This window comes from Engystomops pustulosus, chromosome 5 (genome assembly GCF_040894005.1).
Source record: "Engystomops pustulosus chromosome 5, aEngPut4.maternal, whole genome shotgun sequence".
NCBI lineage: Eukaryota > Metazoa > Chordata > Amphibia > Anura > Leptodactylidae > Engystomops > Engystomops pustulosus.
Window position 1 is genome coordinate 158,735,028 of NC_092415.1, and position 23,525 is coordinate 158,758,552.

Here is a 23,525-nt window from a genome sequence, read left to right on the forward strand (position 1 = left end):
AATAGTATAAGACAAATGTCAGTTAAAGACAAAAATCTATTTAGGGGAGATTTATCAGAGGTGTTTGAGAGCAAAAGTGTTCTAGTCACTCATGGCTACCAATCAGAATTCAGCTTTCATTTTCTTACAGAAGTTTATAAAATTAAAGAGTAACTAGAACAGTTTTGCTCTCACACACTTCTGATAAATCTCCCCATCTATAAATTTTGCAGAACTTCCCTGCAAAATGACACATTTAACGAGAATTTTATACAGTTGTATGACTTGTATGAAAAAGGGAATGACAAAAAGGGTCATGGCCTAATTTTAAATTAATATTATGCCAATACATCACCTTTTATTACATTTTATGTCATTAAGTAAGCCAAGAAATAGGAAGTGCATTCTATATGTGGCATAATTTAACATATCTAGCCTAACTATGCACCGTAATGGCAAGATTTTAGTTCATCCCATAGAGCAAAGAAATAAACATGACAATGCAAAGGTAAAAATATTAGTAAGGCTTCATGCATACAAACGGATGCTTGCAGCTGGGAGTAGGAGAGAGGACAGAGGAGGACTCCTCCCTCTACCATAGCGGCTGGTGTCGTAATACGGCAAAATATAGGACATGAACTTTATTTTTCCATGCAAGTCAACCGTGTGCCATAGACGTCTATGGGAACCATGATCTGGTCACAAATTGTGCGCATAATTTTACATAGCGTTATTATGTTTTCACAAATTTTTGCACAATTTTTCGCAGCATTCTCATACTTTGCAGTGGGTCTACAAAAGCCTATGAATATCTTTATTTGCATCAGAGTCTTATCTTCAGGATTTTGTGTATATCTATATTTTGTGTATTTTTTAAATTTATCTTAGAGGGTGATATAGATTTGGCAATTTAGATTGTTGGCGTTTTGAAACTTTAAAAAACAGTCATAGAAAAGGCACAAAGTCTTGAGTAACCTACAACTTTCTATTGCCTACATCTGCTCTGTTTGTTTGCACAAAAATATTGCAACTTTTTTTTTGCACAGATCTGGATTTTAAATATATATTGGGTGCAACACTGAAAAAAAAAAAGTTGCAGCAAACTTTTCTGGGCAGGTGAAAAAGTCACCAAACTTTTCTAAATATTCAAAAATGCAAAAAAAGAAATCTGACCCCATTTAACTGACCCCATTAAATCTATGACCAGTATAAAATGTATTCCCAGTTATGAAGACAAATGGAAATATTTATGCAAATGTACTAAAAGGCACATTTGGTTTTAACAGAAAATCAAATCAATGTTTTTCTGGTAAGTAGAATTTATGATTTATATTCCTTCTTTCTTCGGGCTTAAACACATGAACAAAATAAAGTACCAAAAGACAGTATAGATACAATAAAATGACTGTGAAATGCTCACAAGTTTAGATGGTTTAAGAAGCAAAAGAAGAAGAAAAAAAACAATGTGAGCTTTGTCTCAAATGTCATATTACCCTTTAAATGTCATATTAGTTTAGACTGAAATATCATGTTATTATTGGTATTATTTTGGATGTGCATGGGTAAATTGTCAGAATGTGCCTTTACAAAAAGTCATTTAAACTAGTTCTCATTTGAATATGTTATTGGAGGTCAATTTATTTTGTCGAAATCATAACACTATATTCTCAGTGGATAAATAGATTCACAATAATCGGGGTTATTTATAATTAGGCAGCTTCTTGGGACAGTTCTATGTCTATTTTTGTAACTCAGCTATCCATCAGATTTATTAAAGTGGCTCTGGCCCTTCAATAAATGTTCTTGTGGTCTACTTTTTGTCTGGAAATTTTTTTTTCAAAATGTCCCCAAAAGGTCTCAAAATGCAGAAAAAGTCCCAATACATACACCAACAGGGGACTGGAGTAACTATGAGACTTTTTTTTTTCAGGCTTTGCACAGTGTTGCACTAATAGTAGTTCTATGTTTAGACCAGATTAACGATGTGGAAACAGCCCTATTAGACTTTTTAGCTGTCAAAAATCACAAAAACCCATGATACAATTTTTTTTAGACTTTTTTACGCCAATGATAAATAACTCCGATGTTTCTTGAATCCAAAAATTTTTTATTATAGACTGGATTTGATAAACTTCCACACGTATCCCCTAATTTACTATAATACTAGTATTTTTGCCAACAAGTTTATAATCCAATTCTTTTTCTTGGCAAAAAAAGAAAATCTGAAACTAAGAAGAATATAGAAGGCATGTGCAATGATAATGAATTGATTTGACCTGCCGTTGATCACACAGATAATCTTGACTCCTTTAACAGGGCATGTTTAGACTGTGATTTTGATGGACTGATTTGTGCTGCACATCATGCCGGTGCAAAGCATTAGCAAACACAACCATGAAAGAATGACTCTCAATTTGGCTAAGCAAATATTGGTAAAATGTTCTAATTCTCCAATGCAAATATTTCCTCAATTAGACTGAACAATCTCAAATATGATATTTGTGGTATTCTTAATATATGAAAGTCACGAGCTCCTTCTTTCTTTATATTCTATGCACATTAAAAAACTGTAAAGTTGAAAAATTCTAATGATTGTAAGTTAATTTACTGCAATTTTTATTTATATGATGTTTTAATGTTTAATTGACACTATATTGTGTCTAAGTAATAAAATACTCTACAAGAGTATAGAGGGTTTAAAGGGGTTGTCATGTGGAAAGTCATATTTAGTGTAGCATGGCATCCAGTAAAACCTTAAAAATGCTAAATAGATTTACTCCAGTGTCTAGGACTGAATAATTAGATAATATCACAATGTCAAGAACAGGCTAACAGGGTGCAAAACTTTTCCTAGGAAGGGACAGACCTGACCTTTATATGGGTGATTTTTCCCACAATAGAAATCAATTGTGTAACCTACATACAGAATAGGTGGTAAATGTCTGGTTAATGGATGTCACATCAGTCTCTAAAACATGGATATCATCTGCCTGATAGATAGTTTTGATTAGTGAGATTTGATAGTTGAGATTAGTGGGGAACCCAGAGGAAGCTGTTCCATATTCAGACTTTTATCAGCTCCCATGTGGAAAGGTCAAAATTTATAGGTAAAGTTATGCTATAACCTTTTCAGGATATGGCTTGGTATGAGCAGTAATATTTATAGGTTAAGGTTAGAGATGAGTGAACTGTATTGTCAGGTTCGGTTTTCAGGTTTGGCCACCTAACCTGGACATAGTAAAGTATTGACGGGTGAACAGTGACTCTGGCAAATTGACAACCCTAGCAACTAGCCGTGGCTATGATTGACCAGGGGGTGTCTAGAAAATTGACGCCTCTATCTACTAGCCATGGCTGCAATTGGGTAGGAGGACTCACCTGGCCAATCATAGCCATGGCTAGTTGCTAGGGGAGTCAATTTGCCTAATAGGCTGTTCAGGCCACCAATCCAACAATATGTCTGGGTCATGTGGTCGAGCTGAATGCCGAACCCGAACTCCATCATCAGGTCTGTTCATCTCTAGGCAAGGTTATGTCTTCAATTTATAATTTTTAATATTTAAATACATTAGGAAGATATTATGATGGTGCATAACTATTTATAAAATTGCAGTTCCTGGCTTTGCACCAAATGAGCATGGGGGGGGGGGTGTTCAGTGGGCTAGCACTGTGCACTAGCTATATCCTGGTGCAGGTTATAGTGCAATTTGATGCCAGGAAGGAACTAGCATACAATTATGCAGCTGCACATCTATCTGTTAGAGGGTGGAGCCTCTTGATATATCTAGACTAAATTGGCGGAAGGAACATCAAGTGCTGACACACAATGTCTCAGGGATTGATAAAACAAAATAGTGATAAATATCCCATTTGATGATAATGGACTTGATTTGATTATCTTTGATAGGGATTTAGTTTCAATTTTTTTGTCAGAGCTCCAAATTATTTTTAGATATCAACGGATATACAATTCATACTGTGAATCAAACGTCAGGAGGTCCATAGAACTTTTCAATAGCTGAATGATTGTTTTTGAAAATTTTCCTATTGGATATTATGATGTGCATAATATGTCTGGAAAAGGCCGAAAGAGCTCATAAGTCCATTGTATTCAGTAGCTAAATAAAATCTATGACCCTATCCCGATTATCAAGCTGCAGTGCATGATTTGGCAAAAGAGGAGGGATGAGGACACTGATACAAGCATACCAATTAGACTGTAGGGTTGTGGATGGATATCATGTTTAGCTTCTCAATACACTGGACTCAGACGCATTTCTAGTAACAGATCTTCTTATAAAATAAAACAGCTCCTAAACTTTCCATGCATCTTTTGCTGCATTTTACTTAAAGGACAACTACCAATAGTATAAAGGATTGTAACCAAGCACTCTGACATGCTGGTGCATGACCGCTTTGGCAGGATTTACTCTTCTTTTAGCTTCTTATGCCCTCTTTTTTTTACAAAAATAAGGCTTTTAAAAAAATCTACTATTTGTTTTCATGCATTATGAACCAAACATACCGAAGAATGCTGTAGCTACACTGATGCAGAAACATATCTTGTTTAATCCCTGAATTGAGTGGTTTTGCTGAAAAAAACAATAATAAAATTATGATAATGAGGCTTTATTGCTCCTGTGGCTGGCTCAGTGCTTCTCCTCTTGCCCTAATTACGAACTGCTCCAGAGAACACTGTATTGTTCCTGAGGGACAGAAGTAATCAATCACTGTACCATCCCCAGATGCTGTATATGAGTCATCCAGCTCAGGTTGATTAGTCCTGTCTGGACAGTTCATAATGGCAGCCAGAATGCAACTGAGCCTCCCCAAAGTAATGAATATTATAGTTGTTTTTTTAAACAAAACCACCCGGATCAGGGATTAAACAAGATATGTTTTTGCATCAGTGTCGCTACAACATTCTCAAGGTATGTTTGGTTCACAATGCAGAAAAACAAATAGTAGATTTTATTTAAAATGAGCCAGAGGGGCTCTGGGCTATATAGGTGTAAATGGAGACTGGGGGCCCTTGGCCTCATTTGCATAATTGCAAAGCCTTTTTTCTTAAAAACAAGGGCATAGAAATCTTAAAGAAGAGCATATCCTGCAGAGGGGGCACACACCAGTATGTCAGTGTTCTTGGTTTACAATTCTTGATCTTGGGGAAGATGTCCTTTAATTCTTTAACTGTAAGGAAGTGGAATCTCTGAATATTATAAAAAGAGAAAAATACAAATAATCAGCAAAATAGAATGATATCAAAACATAGACATTTAATACTAAAATAGTTCAAAAAGAATTTTATATACTGCAGCAAGTTAAACAACCTCAAACATTTAGCTACTTTTCTACTTTTTAATCTTGGCTTTCTTAATGAAATGTTTTCAAATGAGCTGTATTTATGTTTTTATTTCTCGCATGGGACTCGCATCTTGTAATCACATAACTAGATGTAAGGCAAATGATTCACCTTTTATTTATTTTTTTTATTCATGCTGACATAAAGAACATTTTAATGCTAAATATACACTTGGGTGATTCGACATGGAAAGAGTGGATACATATAAAACTACAAAATATGACACTTCAAAGGCAATGGCAAATCTAACTGAAACATAAAAGTAGCTTTCTTCAAACGTCTCTAATCACTTCCAGTATTTAACCTTTCATTCTATACATCTCCCAATGGTATATTTAGCCCTTACATATTTTGAATATTATATGACCTGGAACACAAAATATATTTCTTTTTTTTTTTAAATAAATGAACTAAAAAGAGAAAAAAAAATATTGGAACATTTTCTAAACGTTATCAATGCAAAAATTTACAGTATGTTACCGTTACACACACAGCACAGTTTTAGAAAAAAAATATGCCCCAGGCATGATATTTCTTAAATAGAGAATCTTCCAATAGCAGCTTAAAGTGGATAGATGTTTATTTTACACACAAGTAAAAATAGCAGCAGGTTTTGAACCAGACATGGAGTCTTCTCCTCTCAACCATTGGCCACACATTGCATGCTGAAATTAAAAAAAAAGAAGCTGCCAATACAATATGCTGAACCATAGGCACGGTATGTCATGGCATAATTATAATAAAAATCCAAAAGGGATGGGACTCAAAAATTCTATTTTGTACTTTTTGGACTTGAAAATAATCATATTCACTTCGATTAACCAACTATTACAGTACATGTCGAGGTCTCTGAGACTTAAGCTACATGCAAACAACTGTAACTTAGCCCCAAAAATACCAGCTAGCTCACGGATACCATTGACTTCTATCATGCAGGGTCACAATGCAATGAGGACACTGTGTTTCACCGCACTGTGACTGAGCTGGACGGCCCCTAGAGCAGCACTTAGACCCACCCACTTCACCTGGCCAAAATGAGCCACAAGTTTCAAATTTTGTTTGCAGCCAGTTTTTGAGCACACAATTGTGTGTATAGAGTCTTACACTTATTATATTGACAACCCTGGTTTGCCTATTTTAAATGTATAATGTACTAATGGATGCTCTTCAAACTTTACATACAGATAAAATAAATGATATAATTATTTTGGACTAATAAATTACCTTCCTTTACCTTTAAAATGTACCTTTAAATTGGTTTTAGAGATACATAATTGTTTTAATGTCTACAAAGACTCGTCTGATTTGATGGGCTTATACTTAATATATTTAATCATTGACAAGAGGGGCATCATATCATGTATCTATTACAGAAACAGAGTTGACCATTTTGGGTGTTGCCTGGCTGATATTTTATTCTTAGGATAGACCACCATTATGTCATAGGTGTGGTTCGATAACAGTACACCAATCAACTGTTCCTAATATCAGGACAGGTAAAAACATAAGGTTCAATTCACTAGTTGCACCAAGAACCTTTAGGGACCAATTTGGCATCCCTTTCCAATATGAGAAGACCAGTATTATAAACAATACACTATAGTTATGGGCTCTAGTACAAATTTTTCATAATTCTGCTGTACACCCCATAGAATAGTGAATAGGAGCTGAGTTGCAGTTGTAAGGATATCATAATACATAAGTATGAAATATGCATCAGGGCAAAAAAAACAAAAAGTCAATGGACCAAAAAACAATGGAAAAAAAATACAGGCGGTCCCCTACTTAAGGACACCCAACTTACAGATGACCCATACTTAAAGACGAACCCCTCTGCCCCCTGTGACCTCTGATGAAGCCCTCTGAAAGCTTTAGTATAGTCTCAGACTGTAATGAACATCTGTAAGGCGTCTGTAATGAAGCTTTATTGATAACCCTTGGTTTAATTACAGCAAAAAATTTTGAAACTCCAATTGTCACAGGGCCAATTTTTTTTTGTCTGTATCTACAATGATAAAATATACAGTTTCGAATTGCATACAAATTCAACTTAAGAACAAACTTACGGACCCTATCTTGTACGTAACCCGGGGACTGCCTGTATACAGTCTTGAATTCAATTGAATGGTCAAATGCTTCTGAATCATTTAAAAAAATATTCAGTTAAAGCCACATGCACACGGCCATATGCATTTTCCGGTACGCTTTTTGCAACTACAAAAACAGGCCTTGTGTCACATATATGCCATAACACATTCCAAAAATGGAAATATATATACGGTGAACACCCCCGTATGTGCGCCATTTATTTTAAACGTCCATAGACTTTTATAGAGAAACCATACTTTCAAAATGTAAAAAATAGGACCTGTTCTATTTTTCTTATGTTGCAGTATGAGGCCAGTTCATGGTGCGGTAAGAAATTTTGTGTTTCCTATTAAAGTTGGGGTCATTTTTTAAATGCAAAAAAAAAAACTTACAGTGGCTGTTTTTGTACAAGAGCGGTGCCAGAATAACCAGAACTAACAGAATAACAGATCAAGGACCAATAGTCTAAATTACAGTTCAAATTGGACCCTTCTCCTAGGTATTGTCCTTGTTCTATTCCATTAGCAGTAGACTGTTTTGTGCACTGCTATAACCTCCTTATTGTCATGATCAGCATGGTTTACAACTTTGAGCTGATTTCTAACAATTGAATTCAATGTAGAAAGCTTTGCAGAGCAGATGCCAGATCATTAATGGCAAGTAATTGTAAACGTTGTTTAAGGCATCTGAGCATTTCTACAATTTTGAAGGTTTTAAAGTAAATAATTAACCACCCCCTCCTAAAAATCCAGTCCCCTGCCACTACTGTAGCTGTGCTTTCTGGGTATAGCACTGGTCTCTGCTCACCAAGCTCCTGCACTTATGTGGCTACCACAGCCAACCACACCAGTCTGTGGTGGTGATGAACATATATCTACTATAGTCAGCGATAGTCTACAGCTGTCATAAGTTGACATGCTAAGTAATCATTCAAGTGCAGTAACTTAAAACTAGTGGGAGACCAGAGACATTAGCAGTTAAGTGTGTTGTTCAGTATCTTATTTTGATGATCTGTCTGGTAGTGTGAGGGAGTCAATTATTTTCATGGGAGGATAGGCTATCAATATAAATGATGGACAATCCCTTTAGAAGCATTTGAGAATTTTATATGTTCTAGCATTGCAACCATGTCAAAATTATGCTGGACAACCCCTCTTACTTTTAGCCCATAACTTAGCTTTCATTTATATACTGCTTTTCTTTTTTGTTCCTTGCTTTTTACTACATATTTATATTTCAGGTACAATTTACTTAATGTCAATGACAATAAATCAATATATATTTATTGTAGATTTACTGATGTTAGTAAATCACTTTTAATATAAAACATCAAACAAAAAAACAATAGACCATCGGCTTGCTGAAAATGAATTATTGTGTCTGGACTAGAGATGAGTGAGTATTTTGCCTCCTCGAGAATGAGCTTTCACTTAAGGATCATTTAGTTGAAGAACACAGTGAAGGACACAGTGAACACAGTGAAGAACACATTGCAGATGTTTCCATACATCTGCTAACTTATCAGAAGACATTAGTGCAGCAAGGTGTTCTTCACAATAGTATGTGAAGAACAATATGTGTGAAGAACACATTGCAGATGTTTAACACAGGTCATTCTCCTTTTTGAAGTTCCACGAAAATTCCATTGAATAAAAAGATGAAGAAACAGGACTGACTTCCTTATTTCTCAATAAAATTACACATTTTATTGGTCCCCTTGAAAAATGCTCGAATCTCCCATTGACTTCAATGGGGTTCGTTATTCGAAACAAGCAGTCGAGCATCGGAAAAAGTTCGACTCGAGTAACGAGCACTCGAGAATTTTAGTGCTCGCTCATCTCTAGTCTGGACCCATGCAGTTTGAACACCTTAATAGTTGGGTATAATAGACTTTTCTGGCATCAGAAATGTTTGCAATGTTTGTAATCAATTTCAATCACTAAAATAGTGAAGTGCTATTTCCATAAAGCAGTACCCAAAATCACTTTTGGTAATGAAAATACCAGGCTGTATGGGGTATTTCACAGATTCAGGGGTAGTTAAATTTTCTTTCTAGCTCTGATATCTGACTATTACAATCTTCTCCACTGTCTGAGAGGATGTGCTGGTGCGGAGGAGGGGGCCAGTGTCATGTTGAACTTCTCTGACACTATCTGCCGCTGAATGGGAAGTGCACAGTGTGATCTCTCTAAGCTCATCTAGTGGCTGTGTTCACATATTCATTCACATTTATAAATTCACTGTTAACAATGTAAAGGTAATGCTAACTTAATATAGACATGACACGTGAGTGCACACTGTCTGATGCGTGCTCCCAGATCCAGTCAGTCGCTTTGTACACTGTGATTAGCTTGTTGTAAAACCACATGCACATAGTGTTAATACTGAGGCCCAGATTCTTGTCAGCATTTGCAGATTATTTCATCTGCAAACTGTTTGCACATGTATTTAAGAAGTGTCCGAGACACGTTTGTGGCACACGTGACATTTAATTTGCTAAGTCCAACAGAGGTGTGCAGCACACCACATCCCAAGGGTGCACCAAAAATATGTTGCACTCTGTTGGAGCATTGCAGAAGGCGCCAGATTCTTGAAGAATGCATAGTGCAGTTTGCACTGTTTTTAGTAAATGTGTGTCTGTGTCTATATTATGTTAACACTGTGTTTGCAGTTTGTTTACACAAACATTGTAAAAATGTAATGTTCACAATATAAACAAAACATGTTAACACAGCTTCTACACAGATTACCTTGTGAACATATGCAGCAGCTTCTCTGACACTGACTGTTGGTGATTGGTCAGAGAAGATTATTGTAACACATGTCCCCTCCCTTGCTCTAGCACCTCCTCTCAAAAAGAGAGGTTTACAATGGTTAAATACCATTATATGATCTCTACATGTGTGGGGTGGTGAAAGGTCCTTTTAAAGTTTAAGATTTTTGGGGAATTCTTTTCTATATGCAACATCATAATAAGGGCTTTGTATTTTCAGTAAAAAAAACTGTCACCAATTTTTTTTTTATCTCCTGGTATTATGAATACAAACAATGCTTATTTAACAACAAAGTTTTCAAAAACTATTTTTCTCGAACATTTAAGAGCTTGTGATCTCCCTAATGGCACTTAATTTGGTCTGACTTAAGGATTAAAAAATAACCATAGGTCTGGCATTGCAGTGACAAAAAAAAATATTGGTGATAGTTTCCATAAAGTAATTATAGCCCTTACATTTTGATGAAATGTAAAAAAATGAAATACAGTATGATGTCAAATGCACAGAAACATGTTTATGTTATGCTCTATATCAATAAATTGATTGTCAATGGTTCATAAAAAAACGACAGACAACACTAAAATGTAAACATATAGGTTGCCATTTAACAATCTACTAAGAGGTCTAGCTAGAAAAAAGGAAGATCTAAACAAAATGTCATGTCATAAAAAACAAGACTATAGACTCCACAGGTAATTGATTGCTGATTTTAGGTCTGCAAGGAATCAGCAGGGTTCAACTGTACCAACTCACAATTTCTTTACAAGCAATACTGCATACATGACACAGAATACCAATGGAAGATATTTTAATTAAAAAAAGAAAAAATTGGTCCGGCCATGTAGGTCAAATAAAAAAGAACTAAAACCAAAACACTGTCTTCAGACCTGCGTTAGGGTGTCACTTCATCTTTGGTATAAAATTGGCCATCCATAGGCTGCATTTGATCACAACTTGGAAATACTACAGAAATTGTCAACAATTTCTTCTAGCTATTGCTTTTTTCGCAATTTGTTTTACCCATAAACTCCTAATTTTACAACTATTTTTTTTTTTTTTTGCAGTATGACAAGCAAAGCGGACTAAAAATCTCTTAAAGCTTATAAAAAAGATTGCAGATAGAAAGCACTAATGCCTTTGCTAGCAATCACACCTTGTAAATAAACTGAAAAATGAAATTAAAAAATGCATTCAACAAAAAAACTGCATAACTCCCAGATGCAGTTGTTTTTTTTCTTCCCTTTTTTTAAGTCCATTGACCCCACTGTAAAAAGTTACAGCTAACTAGATTTTTTTAGATTTTTTTTGTATTAACATTTACAATAAAGTTCATAGAAGTCCAGATTTTTCTTTTCATTGCAGATGCCACAACTTTTTTTTCCAGCAAAATGTTTCTTCAAAAGAAGAAATTTATCTTATGTCAATCTGTACATATATATTCATCCTATAAACCCATGTGAAACGTCAACAACTGTTGTGGGGTACAATTAAAACTCTGAAACTCATGCCTTATGTCCCATTATTATGCTGATTTCCTTATTCAGGATCTTCTGACGTCCTTAAATTAAGGCAATTAGAATTCATGATAATCATTCCTATGGAAGAAGAAATAAGAAAGATATCTGAAACAAAAGAGACTTTTTAGTATAGAGGAAGACAGTTATGGTTCCATCTGAAGTGCTGCTCCTTGACAACAGTTTCCCAAGGTCTGTACTATCTGCTGCAGATCTCTAGACTTCAGTGTTCATCACGTTCCAGATGAAAAGATAACCCAGCATTGTGTTTCTCTTGGTGTGTATTCATTAAGAAAGAGTAGCAAAAATAAAAATGTCAAACTACGTAACAGAACATTTTTTTTTCCTTTCCATTGTTATGTTTTTGTTTGTTTTTGCACAGCACATAAAAAACACTGTTGAGCGAGTTAGAAAAAAATAAAAATGAAAGAAAAAGCTTCAGTTCGATGCCTGTGCAAAGAGGAAGTCAACTTCTTGATGAAGTGTCTCCATTCAAGGCAAGGTTTTCAGACCAACATTCTTCAGTCCTGTTTATTGTCTGCAGAAAATACAGGATCCGATGTAAACAACATTTTTCATGTCTATAAAATACATATGATGCTTTGAAACATATCACATTAACGAGAAGATTAATTATTACCCACTTTAAATGCTATAAATTTGTGTATTAGGCCATAATAATGCTAAGATTTGAGATGGTCTTAAATCAAGATAATTGCAACCTCTGATGAACAAAACATGGCCGATTATACAATGTCAATATTTTTCAAAAAATAAGTAAAAATGCTAAAGTAATGTGTTAAAAATAAAATACCCCCTTAGGCCCCTTTCACACAAACACATTAAAACAGCTGGGGGCTATCTGTCTCATACCATACCCATATTTATATGGGCAGCTCATGACCACTAAAGGACAATTTAAATGGCCTTATTGCTCACCATACCATATTGTGAGCGAGACATAATAAAATATAGAGCACATCTTATTTTCTCCTTTATTTCTACTCCGTACACCCCATGGAAGCCCATGGAACATTTAAAGAAAAGTGTTGCATACGGTTGTTGCCATTTATACATATAGTATCCACGGATATTGGGTTTCAGCAAGCTAGTGTCATAATTTGCCCATCCACCGTTCTCTATACGGATATGATGACATACGTGGTAAAAAAAATGTCATGTATATATGGCCATGATTGAGAAAAGGGGGTCTTACTGCTTCCAGAGGACTTAAAGAGGTATTCTATTAATATGAACCTCTGATGCAAAACATTATAATGCTATAAATTAATGAATACAGCAATACACAATAGCATCAATCACAAAATGGAGCTTACATAGTTTATTTTTAGGTTCACAAAATGTTATGGTATTTCCAATACAATGTCATGGTGGATGACTGACACAGTATACCATAACTCCCATGATCCCTCAGTCTTAGGTTACAGCTCCTCCCTCTCAAACTCTGCTCTTGGTGATCTCTGAGTGATGATCTAATACTCACTGCCCCGCTCTGTTATCACAGTAATGGCAACTAAAATGCTGCATGTCTCTCTATACCACTCACTGGCATCACTCAACATAACAATACATCAACCCCATTGAGATAGGGTTATAAAAACACTGCCCTGGCTCAATTTCTAATTTCTGGGTCTTTATTCTAGTGCTGCATTTCAAACTAAGTTGTCACAATGACTAAAAAACTAAATCTTAGCATCCAGTAACTGAGGGTATTGGCTACCGACCCTGTTTTATACCCTCCTGTTAGCTCATAACCTATGAGGCAATGTGCAACATGTTTGTATAAGGCCACCCTATTACCCACTTGTGTACAGATTTTAGATTAGTATAATACTGCATTTTATATGTGTACGAATGGTCAGAATGGCACACTTTTTTACGCCAAAAGAAGCCGAGCAAAACCCCAAATAATTAACCCCCTTTGTCCTATTATATGAAAATATCATAATGTGTTTTATTGTGGAAAGACCTTGTACATCTGTATTTCAATTGTCTCAACAATGATTTATGTTGTAATACAGTATTACTTAACTGGAATTAATGTTTTGGGTATTCATTTTGTGAAATACTCCATAGTGTTTTTTACTGTATGAAAGCGAAATTCTACTTTACCAGTTGGTTACTTGGATTGTTGGTAGGAGTATGCCGGTGCATGATCACTACTTGTCTCTACAGTTATTTGTTGCTGCTGTCCACTTGCTTCCTGTGATGAAGATGGTACTGTTTGAGGAGAGGTATCAGCAACTACACCCTGTAAAAGGAAAAAAAAATTAGTCTGCTCCATTGTTTTTATACATTATGGGGCACATTTACTAAGGGCTTTACACCTGTTTTCTGAAGGACTTTGCACGTTCTTCTAGGTGTAAACTGCTTGCACAAGTATTTAAGAAGTGTCTGCACCACTATTGTGTTGCAAGCGACCCTTTTGTGGGGCAGCTTTGCTAGCCACAATACGACACAAATTAGGGTGTGTTCCGCTATGAGTCGGAGCATGCGCTAGATTTAACATGCAAAGTCTGTTGCACGACCTATGTTAAAGATACACCACAAAAAAAGTTGGTGAACTCTGTCGGGCCAATACAGGGAAGTGCCAGATTCATGATTTCTGGCGCACATTCTACCTTAATTATTATCTAAGATAGCCATGTGAGTTTCAGAAAGCCAATGAATGTGTCGCACCAAGCATTATACACAGGCAGAGCAGTTTTAGTGCAGTTTCACATTCTATGTAAATGTGCCCCTAAATGTGCATGTATAAACATTATGGTCGTCATTTATTATTAGACCCGTTATTTGGGACAGTTCTATGTCTAATTTTGGAGCTCCGCTGCCCATCAGATTCATTAAAACGACTTTGGCTCTTTAGAAAATGTCCACATGGTCTATTTTCTGTCTGCGATTTTATTTTGAAAAAGTACCAAAAAATTCTCAAACTGCATAAAAAGTCTCAGTACATAGACCAGCAGGAGACTGGAGTGACTATGAGACTTTTGATGAGACTTTTTGCATAAGTATAGTAGTAGTTCTATGTTAATGAATATGTGTGTGTAGTCCTGTGAGACTTTTAGCAGTAAAAAGTCTCAAAAACTCTCAATGTGACTAGTTTAAGATTTTTTTTACAAAAAACCCAGCAAAACCAATGATAAATAACCCCCTTTATGTTTATGACATAAAGCACACATTTTGGAAAGGTCTAAATGAACGGTACTGCAGTGCAGTGGAGTTAAATCAGAATTTGGGTTCTGGGTTCGGTTGTGCCCACCCGCTACACTGTTAACACCTGCGATCAATGCTGGCGACGGTCGGGGGTATTCACTGTTTAAATGCCTCCTACAAAGCCGCCAGTAGCATTTAATCAGTGTAGCATGTGCAGGCAAGCACTACCCGATGACATCATAGACGATCTCCCCAAGATGCCACAACGATTTAAATTCAATGGCAGCCTTTAAACCGTAAACATCGCGATTAGTGCCAGCACTAATCATGGGTGTTACTAGGGGGTTCCGGTCCCAACAGATTTTTTAAGACTTGATCCCAAGATTAACAGATAAGCTAATTACTACTTTTTATGTGGAAAACATATTCAGTTTAATCTTTAGTCTTTAATTTTTATTTTAATTTTTTTTTATTTTTATTTTTTTCACTCTTTATTGTGAATCTAGAATCTACACATATCATGTGATCTTGGCCAAACTGCTATTCCACAAAACAAAAATTAAAATAAAATGCTGTTGAATTATGGATTCTATCGGTTTCTAGCTATAACAATTTGTCAAGGGTGCCTCTATAATACCTCTATAATAGATCCGAGTACACACTGTATCCTGAACAGGATTATGATATTGGTTGCAATGTAAAAGCAAATGGTTAACTACCCGAAAAGCCCTCTTAGAAATGACCACATACAGTATTCACATGGCTATCTGAGATAATTATTAAGATAGTATTTAGCTATTAGACATTGTAATCTACATTGTAATAAACAGGCACAATATTACATTGTTTTACACTTTATACAAGTGAAATACTTACTTCAACTTGAACAGCTGTTGGAGGCACAGGAGTATACTGGGGTATATATGTCCCTTGCATAGGTGCAGCAGCAGTCATATACTAAATAGACAGAAGCAATGATATTAGCCAAAATTAAAAAATTTAAAAACAAAATTTGAATGCATGATAAACTCGACCAAAACCTGGATTTCAATGGGTCTGCACATCATTAGGTCTAAGCTTATAACATCTAAGTAATAGCTTTAACTTCAACTTCACTCTTTGTTTTCTCTAGTATAAGAAGAAAAATTATCATTTCATATTACTGTATATACTCGAGTATAAGCCGACCCGAGTATAAGCCGAGACCCCTAATTTTACCACCAAAACTGGGAAAAACTACTGACTCGAGTATAAGCCGAGGGTGGGAAATGCACTGGTCAAACCCCCCCAGTAGTATACAGCCCGCCAGCCCCCAGAAGAATACAGCAGCCCCTAGTAGTATACAGCAGCCCCCAGTAGTATACAGCAGCCCCCCCGTAGTATACAGCAAGCCCCTAGTAGTATACAGCAGCCCCCATGTAGTATACAGCAAGCCCCTAGTAGTATACAGCAGCCCCCATGTAGTATACAGCAAGCCTCTAGTAGTATACAGCAGCCCCTAGTAGTATACAGCAGCCCCTAGTCGTATACAGCAGCCCCCCTGTAGTATACAGCAGCCCCCCTGTAGTATACAGCAAGCCCCTAGTAGTATGCAGCAGCCCCTAGTAGTATACAGCAGCCCCTAGTAGTATACAGCAGCCCCTAGAAGTATACAGCAGCCCCCCTGTAGTATACAGCAAGCCCCTAGTAGTATACAGCAGCCCCTAGTAGTATACAGCAGCCCCTAGTAGTATACAGCAGCCCCCAGTAGTATACAGCAGCCCCCCAGTAGTATACAGCAGCCCCCCGTAGTATACAGCAGCCCCCCTGTAGTATACAGCAGCCCCCCTGTAGTATACAGCAGCCCCCTGTAGTATACAGCAGCCCCTAGTAGTATACAGCCTGCCCCTAGTAGTATACAGCCTGTCCCTAGTAGTATACAGCCTGGCCCTAGTAGTATACAGCCTGGCCCTAGTAGTATACAGCCTGCCCCCACGGCCCTTAAAAAAATAAACTTAAATACTCACCCTCCGATGTCAGCGCGGCTCCCCGATGTCGGCGCGACTTACCGATGTCCCCGATGTCAGCGCGTCCCGTCTTCTTTCTTCTCCGCGGCTCCTCTTCACTCTTCTCGCGCCCATGTTTTCTTCTAGCAGGCGCATACTATGACGCGGCCGCTGCTGACGTCATAGTATGCGCGGCCATCAAGAAAACATGGCCGCGTCGATGATAGAAGAAAGAAGAGAGACGAGGAGCCGCGGAGAAGAAAGAAGACGGGGCGCGCTGACATCGGGGACATCGGTAAGTCGCGCCGACATCGGGGAGCCGCTCTGACATGGAAGGGTGAGTATTTAATTTTATTTTTAATAGACTCGTGTATAAGCCGAGGGGACGTTTTTCAGCACATTTTTTGTGCTGAAAAACTCGGCTTATACACGAGTATATACGGTACTTGAAATTAAGTCGTTTTCCAGAACTGCCTATAATAATAATGTGCATAAAACCTGTTATTATCATTGCTAATGTGATTACTTTTATACTCTTTTATCATAATGCAAAATTAGCTTTTAATTTAAAAAATTTTGCTTTACTCTAATAAACCATCAATTTTTTTAGGCACGTGATCATGACTACATTTAATCGATGGGGTTGATGTATCATAATTTTTTTTGTCTATTTGTGGCACAGATGTTATGCATATACTGTTTTGCAAAGTATCTCTTGCACCAAATTCATTATTTGTATAGCCAAGTTTTCACAATAGGACTGAACTGGACTGAAGTTTTGTCGCAAATTGACTCTAGTCCCGCTGGTCTATGTGCTGTGATTTATCAAGAACCAAAGACACAATAATAAATCTGACATGCCGCAGAGCTCCAAAGATCAATGGTGGTTCTTCATATAGGTGGTCCACACCCAAGCCCTACATGAAGATACGCCATCAATTTTTAAAAAAATATCTATACTTACCTTCCGGCTTCTTCTCCCATCCCCGTGGCTCTGTCTTCTGCTCTTCCTGCCAGGGCACATACACTGTGAAGCGGAGATTTTGTGGCGGTATTATGTCATAGCATATGCACCAAGCGGGTAGAAAGAGAAAAAGAAGGAGACGTGCAGTTGGGATGAAGAAGTCAAAGGGTTTTTTTTAATAAGAGGGTCCTGTTGTGGATATTTCACTAAAGGCGGGATCTCTGCTGTGGACATTGTATTAAAGGGGCATCTGCTGTGGACATTTTATTAACGGGGGGCATCTGCTGTGGACATTTTGTTAAAGGGGACTCTGCTATGGACATTTCAATTAAAGGGGAGCATCTGCTGTGGACATTTATGTAAAGTGGGCATCTGCTTATACACTTACCTTGCTAAGGAATGTTATTTAAGGCGGTTCTGCTGTGGACATTTTATTAAAGGGGGCTCTTAAGTGGACATTTATATAAAGGGGGGCTCTGCTGTGGACATTTCATTAACCCTTTAGAGACCTGGCTCTTTTTTGTTCTTTAATTTCCATTTTCACTCCCCACAATCAAAAATGTCTTTTCTGCTGGTCAAAATTATCTCAGTGGTTTCTCCTAATTGATACATTTGGCTCCAAAGGTCTCCAAACATCGCAATTAGTTCTAAGCTAGTTTCTATGCCTAGTAGGGGCAACCTTAAATTTGCACCAAAATTTGTGACGCTTTTACATCTAGATTCAAGTGATAACTCGGAGAACCATGTAACCATGTAAAGTCTCAAGAATTAAAGAAAGAGGCAAGACAAACGTTTAGTACATGTGCCTCACTAACAATTTTAATTGTTACTCATAGCACTAGTTGTGATGTGCTACTTCAGTTTTTGTGCCTAAATGAGTCACATTGTTGCCAGTGGCGTACCGACCGCGGTCGCAGCGGTCGCCATTGAGACCGGGCCCATGGGACGGGGGGGGGGCCCGGGCGACCGTCTCAATGGCGACCGTGGTCTGTACGCCACTGGCAGTCGGGCAGGGGCCTCCGTCCGGACAGGAAGCTCCTGCCCGTCACTGAATAGTGCTCGATGCGGTCGGAAGTGGCCGCTCGAGCACTATTATTGCAGGTGGAGCGATGTGGCCGGAAAACCACCCCGGCGCACATCGCTCCATGAACTAGGATGCGCGGCCGCGTGATGACGTCATCACGCTGCCGCGCACCCTTTCCTGTCTGGCCGCGGGCGGAAGATAGAAGATGTGGGAGCCAGAGGTGAGTACAGTTTTCTTTTATTTAAATCTGAGGTAAAAGGGACTTATTGTATAAAACATTTATTTGATGTGCTAATTAATTGTGTGTGTGTGTGTGGGGGGGCAGAATATTTAATAATTCATTGGGGGGGGGGAGAATATGTGATAATATATTGGGGAGGAGAATATGTGATAATTCATTGTGGGGGGGGGGGCAGAATATGTAATAATTAATTGTGGGGGAAGAATATTTAATAATTCATTGTGGGGGGCAGAATATTTAATGATATATTGGGGGGGGCAGAATATTTAATAATTCATTGTGGGGGGCAGAATATTTAATAATTCATTGTCGGGGGGGCAGAATATGTAATAATCACTGAAATGTCGGTTAGCAGAAAGGGTTTTTTTTTTTTTTTTTTTTCGGTATAATTGGGGGGCGGGGGGGCCCCATTAGGAATTTTGTCCCGGGGCCCAGTGGACTCTAGTTACGCCACTGATTGTTGCACTTGAATTAGCACAAGCTACAAATACCTGTGATGAGTTGAGTTCATGCTTTTTATTAATCACTTCCGAGTCTCAGCATGATTTTGTGACTGCACTTTAATTTAGGTGCAATCTTTGATTTAGGCACTTATATGTAAGTCTCCTACACGCTCCACTCTGCTTCTCTCCCACACTACAGCATGAAAATTAGAGTCACAGCAGAGCCCACGCTGCACCCAGTAATCTTCTCAACAGTGGCTTCTCCTGGAGACACTGCTACACAGGGGACACTTCTCCGTACTGTCTCCCGCCCCTTCCCCAAACATACTTCTTTTCTATCCTGCTCTCAGATGCTCCAGATTATTTATAAATAGCATCTCATGAAATATAAACAGAGGCTGGGCTAGTGTAAACACTGACTGAGCTATTTTTCTGTAATATATACTCCTCTGAAGAAGAGCTCAGAGTCTTGCTACTCAGTCTACACCACCTTTGAGCTAGAGTGTTTTTGTGCCAAAATTGCACCTAAAGTCTTGAATGATGAATAATTAGTAGGCACAGCAAAACATCTGGATTAGTACAATAAATGAGGAAAACTGGTACAAAATGACTGCAACAAAATAAAAAAAAGTCTCTAAAGCAACAAAAAATAAAAAAGTGATGCATCTGGCCCATGGTCTGATATTACTCATTGGAATTTAATCTCTTTACTCCCATAAATCCTGCATTTGCAAAACTAAGCATAACCTCCCACTAAGTTGTTGCATTGCAATATGTTCATAGAAATCTCAAACACAAATTATATTTATCTATATCTAGAAAAAAAAATTCAGCGTGGTGCCTTGGTGCAAAAGGATGATCGTGAGTATAATTAGATCTGATGAAAGAACAAGAAAATGCATTTCAATATCACAATGGTGTTTTCTAAAGGTTAATAAGAACAAATAACCTTTAGTGGATGAGCTTGTATAATGGTGACTGGATAAATACAGTAAGGTCCACTAAGACACCTAATCGTGTCATGATTATCCTATAACTGTGAGGCAGCACCACTATGAGTACTGTATATGCAACATAATCTGTGCCAAGGTGCTTTACAATTTACAGGCATTTTCACAAGTTTTGGGTGAACCATTTGGTATTTGATTGTTTTGAACTCACATACTATTATTACCCTATACAGTAATTCTGTTGCTCAAGGGACTTTGGTGGTGGTCGTCTCTTCTGTTCCCACTGTAACTTTTGCTGTGACATGCAATGTTCGCTGGGTAGCAATTGTTTTTGCTTGTATGCTGTGCTACTTTGGTGTGTATTTTCTACCAGCACTATATTCATGTACACAACTGGCTATGGATTATTTTTATATGATGGCTACTACCACATTTGTATTCAGGCAGTTCCCGGGTTACATACAAGATAGGTTCTGTAGGTTTGTTCTTAAGTTGAATTTGGATGTAAGTCAGAACTGTATATTTTACAATTGTAGCCCCAGACAAAATCTTTTTGGTTTCTGTGACAGTTGGATTTTAAAAATGTTGGATTGTCATAAGAGCCAGGATTAACAATAAAGCTTCATTGCAGACACATTTGATAACTGTTATAGCTGTTTAGTGTAACCTAAGACAAAAATACATCAAATTACCAACATCCAGAGATCTGTTTTTAACTAGGGGTCGTATGTAAGTCGAGTGTTCTTAAAGGGAACCTGACACTAGGGATCTCATTTTCACTAAAGACAGGTTGCAGAAGCTTATTACACTTGCAGTGCAAAGATGCCTTTCTGCCTTTTCTAAGCATCTGCATTACAATATAATTGTGTGTTATAACTTACTCTTGCACCCTGACAAAAGCCTGGGGTAGTCACAGGGGCTGGACTTTGGCTTGGATGCATCTCAAAAAAGAACATGTGCCTTGTCTATGTTACTCACTTCTCAGATCTTAGCCCTCACCTTTGTGCTCCTGTACAGCTCCATCTCCTGCTCCTTCTCAGAGGTCACAGCCTGGTCAGCCTGACATCAGTGTGGGAGGGACAAGCTGTACAGGAGCACAAAGATGGAGGCAGCCTACAGCTCAGACAAGTCACATGTTGTTTTTTGAAATGTTTCCAAACCAAAGCCCAGCCCCTGTGACTACCCTAGGATTTTGTCAGGATGCAAGAGTAAGTTACACAATTATATTGTAATGCAGATGCTTTGAAAAGGCAGAGAGGCATTTTAGCACTGCAGGTGTCTTGGGCTTTTACAATCTGTCTTTAGTGAAAATGAGGTCCCTGGTGCCAGGTTCCCTTCAAGTAGGGGGAATCACCTGTACTGTGTTTTTAGACAACTGATGGCCCTGGGTTTTTTTTTTTTTAATTTTAATAAAGTTCTTTTATGTTTGTTATGACTCTCTATTAGAGATGAGCGAGCACTAAAATGCTCGAGTGCTCGTTACTTGGGTCGAACTTTTCCCGATGCTCGAATGCTCGTATTGAATAACGAACCCCATTGAAGTCAATGGGAGACTCGAGCATTTTTCACTGTAAGAACACATTGAAAGAACACTAAAGAAGAACACATTGTAGATGTTTGCAGAGGTTTTCACTGAAAGAACACATTGAAAGAACACAGTGAAGAACAAATTGCAGGTGTTCCATACATCTGTTAACTTATCGGAAGACACGCGCGCCGAACGGTGTTCTTCACAATAGTATATGAATAGCAATATGTGTGAAGAACACATTGCAGATGTTTCCATACAGCTGCAATGGGTTCTTCACACATATTAATCTTCACATACTATTGTGAAGAACACCATTCGGCACGCGTGTCTTCAGATAAGTTAACAGATGTTCGGGACATCTGCAATGTGTTCTTCACTGTGTTCTTTCAATGTGTTCTTCACTTAAATGATCATGTGTTCACTGTGTTCACTGTTTTAATTGTTTTCTTCACTGTTCTTCACTGTGTTTCCTTAACTAAATGCTCAATCTCGAGCCGGCGAGATACTCGTACGAGCAACAAGCCGTTTCGAGTACTCTAATACTCAAACGAGCATCAAGCTCGGACGAGAATACTCGCTCATCTCTACTCTCTATCTATGAAGTGACATATTTCTGATTATATCTTTTTAAGCAACTGATGTAGAATGTTAGTAATAATCGGGTAGCGGGAACTGCATTAAAGCAAATGCAACTAGCCATACCAGTATCTAAGAAAAATAGTTACTGAAATGAATTTCATAATGTTACTAGGTAACAAAATAATTCTTACTGTTCCGGTTGTCCCCAAGGAGAGGTGATTCATTTGTTGTGTTAGAGGTCCCATCATACTAGCTTGCTGCATTGACATGGTGTGATCCATAGTTGGCGTTATGACAGCACCCTATAGTGAAACATGGAAATGAGTTTAACATTTCACACAAACGGAACAAGTGTTAATTAGTATTGCTTAAAAATGCCATAGGTTACTAAAACATATTACAAATGAGAAAAAGCTAACCAAAGTAGATACAGTGCTTGTATTGAAAATATATTATGATAAAATGAACATGCTTTATTTAAGCCAAAGCACCTGGATAAAGTTCATCCTTTCTATTCCATAGTATCGTTAAAAGAATGTGTATTGAGTACAATATGTTGTGGGATGTATATTTACCAATTGTAACTACTTTTTTGCCTTTTTCCTTTCCTGTATTCACTTTGAATAGTTGAAGAGATTATGTTGCATGACCATAATTACAGGTTTATTGTAACAGATGCAATCAGATGGGATTCTAATTGTGATCTCTACGACTTTAATAAAGTTTATATGTTTGAAACTAAAACAATAGTAACTACATCATAAGTTTCTTAAGGAAAACAAATGTCACTCTGTGACCTTATATTCACACGGCCTTGTTCTCACCCAAACCGCATCCCTTTTGGTTTTTTCCTCTTTTCACAAAACTCAACTGAAGAGCCCCCCATTATCCATGCTCCCCATTATTAAGAGCAG

General features: G+C 37.5%; 1 protein-coding gene and 1 long non-coding RNA gene across 3 annotated transcripts in view; one reads left to right on the forward strand and one right to left on the reverse strand.

Moving 5' to 3' along the window:
• Nucleotides 1-11,449, forward strand: part of LOC140133423 (uncharacterized) — a 38,441-nt gene extending 26,992 nt beyond the window's left edge. Inside the window, exon 3 of the long non-coding RNA XR_011855890.1 lies at nucleotides 11,268-11,449. This is a non-coding gene — a long non-coding RNA (uncharacterized lncRNA). The remainder of the gene's footprint in view (nucleotides 1-11,267) is intronic.
• The window catches only part of RBMS3 (RNA binding motif single stranded interacting protein 3), a 450,602-nt gene continuing 437,719 nt past the window's right edge, over nucleotides 10,643-23,525 (reverse strand). For both annotated transcript variants that reach the window (XM_072153580.1, XM_072153581.1), the window contains exons 11-14: nucleotides 22,803-22,913; nucleotides 15,771-15,851; nucleotides 13,851-13,989; nucleotides 10,643-12,255 (exon numbers count right to left, since the gene is read on the reverse strand). In XM_072153580.1, coding sequence (XP_072009681.1) covers nucleotides 13,858-13,989; nucleotides 15,771-15,851; nucleotides 22,803-22,913 — 324 coding nt within the window. In that variant the 3' untranslated portion in view covers nucleotides 10,643-12,255; nucleotides 13,851-13,857. The remainder of the gene's footprint in view (nucleotides 12,256-13,850; nucleotides 13,990-15,770; nucleotides 15,852-22,802; nucleotides 22,914-23,525) is intronic.